This window comes from Salvelinus fontinalis, chromosome 35 (assembly GCF_029448725.1).
Source record: "Salvelinus fontinalis isolate EN_2023a chromosome 35, ASM2944872v1, whole genome shotgun sequence".
Lineage (NCBI taxonomy): Eukaryota > Metazoa > Chordata > Actinopteri > Salmoniformes > Salmonidae > Salvelinus > Salvelinus fontinalis.
The window spans coordinates 20276986-20282985 of NC_074699.1; the positions used below are offsets into that span (position 1 = coordinate 20276986).

At 46.3% G+C, this 6000-nt stretch overlaps 1 protein-coding gene across 1 annotated transcript in view; it reads right to left on the bottom strand.

Moving 5' to 3' along the window:
- LOC129834485 (C-type lectin domain family 18 member A-like) overlaps positions 1-6000 on the bottom strand; it is a gene marked incomplete in the record, with an annotated part of 34214 nt that extends 28214 nt beyond the window's left edge. Inside the window, 2 exon segments of the mRNA XM_055899524.1 lie at positions 4818-4909; positions 5799-6000. Of these exon segments, the coding sequence (XP_055755499.1) occupies positions 4818-4909; positions 5799-5925 (219 nt within the window).

Here is a 6000-nt window from a genome sequence, read left to right on the forward strand (position 1 = left end):
CCCGGCCATCCCGAGTTCATCGGGCCAGTCAATTTCGCATTCCTGCAGGATTTTTGAGCATGTCAACTTCGTGATGGTAAATGCTCATTGAAACATATTGCAAATGGACAGGCGTGCGCCTGGTGATTGGAATGGGTTACCAGGAACACATTTTTAAAATGTTTTTTTGCCTTTAGGGGGGTGCAAGGGTTTCACGGATGGGTAGTTAGCACCCCCCACCCGTGCCCATCCAATAGGGGGCATCCCTGGTCATTTTGGATGTTTTTCAAAGAATCTATAAACAACAACAGAGTCCAATTTCTCTCATGTCACCATCGAGCGATGGAGAGGAACCACTATCACTGCCCGGCCATCCCGAGTTCATCGGGCCAGTCAATTTGCATTTCCGCAGTATTTTTGAGCATGTCAAATTCGTGATGGTAAATGCCCATTGAAAATATTGCAAATGAACAGTACATGTGCAATAAGAATCAACAGTGAAAAAACATCACCAAATGGACATCATGAAATCAACACAACGAGCGATGGAGAGGAACCAGAATCACTGCCCGGCCATCCCGAGTTTATTGGGCCAGTCAATTTCGCATTCCTGCAGGATTTTTGAGCATGTCAAATTTGTGATGGTATATGCCCATTGAAAGATATTGCAAATGGACAGCTGTGCGCCTGGTGATTGGAATGGGTTACCAGGAGCACATTTAAAAAAAAAAAAAAAAATGTAATGCCTTTAAGGGGGTGCAAGGGGTCTACTGTGGGGTGGGGAGCACCCCCCCACCCGTCCAATAGGGTCATTTTGGATTATTTTTTTATCGTTAAAAAACAACAGAGTCCCACTTCTCCCTCATCATACATGACAATTAGACCATCTAGGTTGATTCATGGCTTCATGATTCATTCATTAATGCCCAGGTGGCGCAATGGTCTAGGGCACTGCATCGCAGTGCTATCTGCGCCACCAGAGTCTCTGGGTTCGCGCCCAGGCTGGGCAGGGTTCGCGCCCAGGCTCTGTCGCAGCCGGCCACAACCGGGTGGTCCGTGGGGCGACGCACAATTGGCATAGCGTCGTCCGGGTTAGGGAGGGTTTGGCCGGTAGGGATATCCTTGTCTCAGTATGTAAAAATGTAATAAAATGTATGCACTCTACTGTAAGTCGCTCTGGATAAGAGCGTCTGCTAAATGACTAAAATGTAATGTAAATGTAAACATAGTGCTATATATAATTTGGGCAGTATAAACGACATTTGGACATGGTTCACTTACTTTTGGGTTTGGAAACCGACTTCCTATGATCGTACATGGCAAATGAACATAACACCCTGATTTGGCACTTTCAATACTTTCATATTGCATTTGGACATTTCTTATGGCATTTGGCAATGGTTCACTGACTTCTGACTTCGACTTTTGACTTCCTATGAAATCTTATTGCAAATGGACAAAACATATGCCAATATGGACAATTAAAAAAAAATATGACAATAAAATATGACAGAAGTATGTTCATACAGTTCTTATACTTGTACAATTGACCAAAAAAAACCGCAAACATTTCGAAAAACGGTCCAGAAAGCACTTTTTTAAGAAAGTGATACGTTTTTGAAAAAAAGTTCACATTTTCAAAATTTTACCCTTGGGTCTTGACTTAAAGTGCATTTGCAATATGAACATTTACCGTGGAGCGCGCTCACCATCTATTGGATTTTTGCTGTGTGACACTTGGCATTTGCCATATGGCATTTGCAGTAAGTTTTAATTGAAACAACGTCCATTTGAGTGGTATTGTACATTGTATATATGTTTCGTACGGTGCCAATAAGTTCCCATTCACTTTTGTCCATTTCAGGGGGGTATTCCCTTACTTATTGGTATGATGGCTGCGTGGTCCCATGATGTTTAAACTTGCATACTAATGTTAGAACAGATGAACGTGGTACCTTCAGGCATTTGGAAATTGCTCCCAAGGATGAACCTGTCACGGCTGTTGAAGGATGAGGACCAAGGTGCAGCATGGTGAGCGTACATTTTATTTATTAAGTCAAAAGGACGCAAAACAAAACAATAAACACTACAAAACCAAACTGTGAAGCTCAAAGGCTATGTGCCCTAAACAAAGTCAACTTCCCACAAAGAACGGTGGGGAAAAAAGCTACCTAAGTATGGTTCCCAATCAGAGACAACGATAGACAGCTGTCCCTGATTGAGAACCATACCCGGCCAAAACATAGAAATAGAAAATCATAGAAACACAAAACATAGAATTCCCACCCCAACTCACGCCCTGACCAAACCAAAATAGAGACATAAAAAGGATCTATAAGGTCAGGGCGTGACAGTAGGTGCGGACTCCGGCCAAAAAACCTAAACCTATAGAGGAGGGTCTGGGTCGGCATCTATCCGCTGCGGCGGCTCAGGTGCGGGACGCAGACCCCGCTCCACCGCTGGCTCACCCCACTTGGTGGTACCTCTGATGCGGGGACCCTCGCTGCCGACCCCCGTTCGGGGGATCCTCGTAGCGGGCCTCGGACTGGACACCGTCGTCGCTGGAGCCTCCGGACTGGAGACCGTTGTCGCTGGAGGCTCCGGACTGGAGACCGTCGTCGCTGGAGGCTCCGGACTGGAGACCGTCGTCGCTGGAGGCTCCGGACTGTAGACCGTCGTCGCTGGAGGATCCGGACTGGAAAACGTTGCTGGATGCTCCGGACTGGAGGCCGTCGCTGGAGGCTCCGGGCTCGACGCAGGCACAGGACTCACCAGGCTGGGGAGACACACAGGAGACCTGACTGGGAGCAGGCACAGGACTCACCAGGCTGGGGAGACATACAGGAGGCCTCTTCCTTGGCCGAGGCACCGGATACACTGGGCCGTGAAGGCACACTGGCGGTCTCGACCGCAGAGCTGGCACCACCCATTCTGGCTGGATGCCTACTTCCACTCGGCAAATGCGGGACGCTGACACCGAGCACACCGGCCTGTGAATGCTCGGCCGAGACACAGTGCGCATCACCCCAAAGCACGGGGCCTGACCAGTCACATGCTCGCCACGGTAAGCACGGGGAGTTGGCTCAGGTCTCCAACCTGACTCTGCCACACTCCCTGTGCTACCCAAATTTTGGGGGGGCTGCCTCTCGGGCTTCCTTGCCAGCCGTGTTCCCTTATAACATTGCCGCTCCGCTTTAGCTGCTGCCTTCGCCTTCCTCTCTGCTTCTACCTGCTCCCAGGGCAGGCGATCCTTCCCAGCCAGGATCTCCTCCCACGTCCAGGATCCCTTGCCATTTAAAATGTCCTCACATGTCCAGTCATCCTTCTTACCATGCTGCTTGGTCCTTTGGTGGTGGGTAGTTCTGTCACGCTCGTCTGATAAAGAAGGAGTGGACCAAAGCGCAGCGTTGGTGTTCATGATTATTTATTCAAACTGAACACTGAAACAAAATAACAAAGTGGAACAAAACGAAACAGTTCTGTCTGGTGCAAACACAAAACAGAAAACAACTACCCACAAAACACAGGTGGGAAAAAGATGCCTAAGTATGATTCTCAATCAGAGACAACGATAGACAGCTGCCTCTGATTGACAACCACACCCGGCCAAACACAAAGAAATAGAAAACATAGAAATAAAGAAACTAGAATGCCCACCCTAGTCACACCCTGGCCTAACCAAAATAGAGAATAAAAGCCTCTCTATGGCCAGGGCGTGAGGGTTGTTTTTTTTCTGTGTTTTTTCTGATTTCTTTTGATTTTCCCATGATGTCAAGCAAAGAGACACTGAGTTTGAAGGTAGGCCTTGAAATACATTCACAGGTACACCTCCAGTTGACTCAAATGATGTCAATTAGCCTATCAGACGCTTCTAAAGCCATGACATAATTTTCTGGAATTTTCCAAGCTGTTTAAAGGCACAGTCAACTTAGTGTATGTAAACTTTTAGTTTGAGTAGCGACAGAGAGACACCGTATGTAATCCTCCTGGTCCCTAACAGATGTATCTATCGCAGAGCCCCAGGGACAGATCCCAGATCCACCCCACACAGTGTTTATGGCCTTCAGCATTAACACCCTGCCAGAGACAGCACCATGACTTAAATGTAAATGTAATACAGAACAGCAGTGGTGTCAGTGCCCCTGTGACTGCAACATGCACTGTCTTCGTTAACACACTGATATTCACTGTCTCTCACTGTTGGGAATATCAATGTTTTAACAGAAGATACCCTGTGAGAAATCTCTGGTGTCTCTGCCTTTGTTTAGTTGTTAGAGATGGGGAAATGGGGATACCCTCAGAGGGAGGAACTGTGACTACTTATGAGGATACGATTTCAACTTATCTGTACAGTACCTTTGGATATAATATATAGCTGTGTTATAAATCATGGATCAAATGGAGGGCCTTTACCGAGGGCTCGGTTAACCAAGAGACAGACTCTGTGACAAACTGTAATTGGGAGTATGGGAAAGAGCACAGGGGAGGGTTTCTGGCAGGGCTCTATTTCAAGTGACCTTGGTGTCCAGCAGGCAGCAGCAGCCATGTAACTCAGTGATGTGTTTCAAAGGGGCCAGCCTGCATGGCAGCACGGCAGTCGGCATAGTTACATTTGCTTACAGCTCCGGGTAGAAGTTGCCATCATAGAGCTAGGACCAGCCTATACTCCCCAATCAGAGGGGCAGACAGACAAACAGACAGACAAACTGACACACACACACACACACACACACACACACACACACACACACACACACACACACACACACACACACACACACACACACACACACACACACACAAAATAAATATAATGAAAGGCAGGCAAGGCAACTAACCATTTTTTGCATGTTAGCGGCCATGGGGGTGACCCAGCTGCGCAGCCTATTGTGCTGTGTAACAATCAGAAAATGCTCCTTCAACCCAAGCCCTGGAATAAAGAAAAGCACACAAATATTTAGGACTGGTCGCCATGGCAATGGAATGCAAGTGTCTGTAAGGGGGGCAAGGGGGTTGGCTGAAAGGTCTGTTGATACAGTAGCACTCCACAACATTGGGACAGTGTATATCCACAGCCTGTACATGTGATAGGCTAAACAAATGTGTATGGCCTATCATTTGGAGAACAAAAATGTGTATGGCCTGTCATTGGAGAACTGAAATGTGTATTGCCTATCATTGGAGAACTAATATCTCTATTCAATATATAGGCCTTGTAGCCTTACTGAGGATATTTTCCTCAAATAGGATTCTGACAGAAATATAACAAAATCTTACAGTTTTCACAATCCTATAGCATTCTTTATTTTATTGGGAAAGAAGAAAAATCCCATAGGTCATTTTGACTGGGGGATTAAACGTAGCATAGCATAATTTACTAATGAATGTCCAAGGTTTAGCCTATTTGCAAATTACATTTTAGCAATTTACAAAAGTTAAGATGGAATGTAGGAAACAGATGACAACTTACAAGTTGTATCTGCTTCAAATTAGTTGGTTAGTCCAGTATGGCTCAGTTGATAGAGCATGGCGCAAGGGTTGTGGGTTCGATTCCCATGGGGGCCCAGTATGAAAATGTAATCACTCATTAAGATAAATCGCTCTGGATGAGAGGGTCTGCTAAAATGTTAGCCTATATCCACTGTAAATTAAATAACATCCTGCATTAATTAGAATAGTTTGAGGATTCTTTGCAAGAGAAGTTAATAAAAACAACCACACTTTTCTTTACATATACTGTATCGCGTGCATCGGCCACCCTGCTGTTTTCCTCTGACTGGTGCTGAGCCGTACACAGAACTGTCGACGCTCGCTCTTACCGCTCTCAGATGAATCAGCGCGGCCTGTTTTCTCTGTGATTATCCTATTCGCGTGGGTGAGGTACGGGGTCTGGAGGGTCACCATGAAAAACAGAAGCAGACACGAGGGTCCAGTTAGAGACCCCATGGCTACTGAGGTAAATAGTGCCAAGTACTCTAAACTCCTTGTGAACAAGTGGCTCCCTCTTTTACCCTGCTCTTC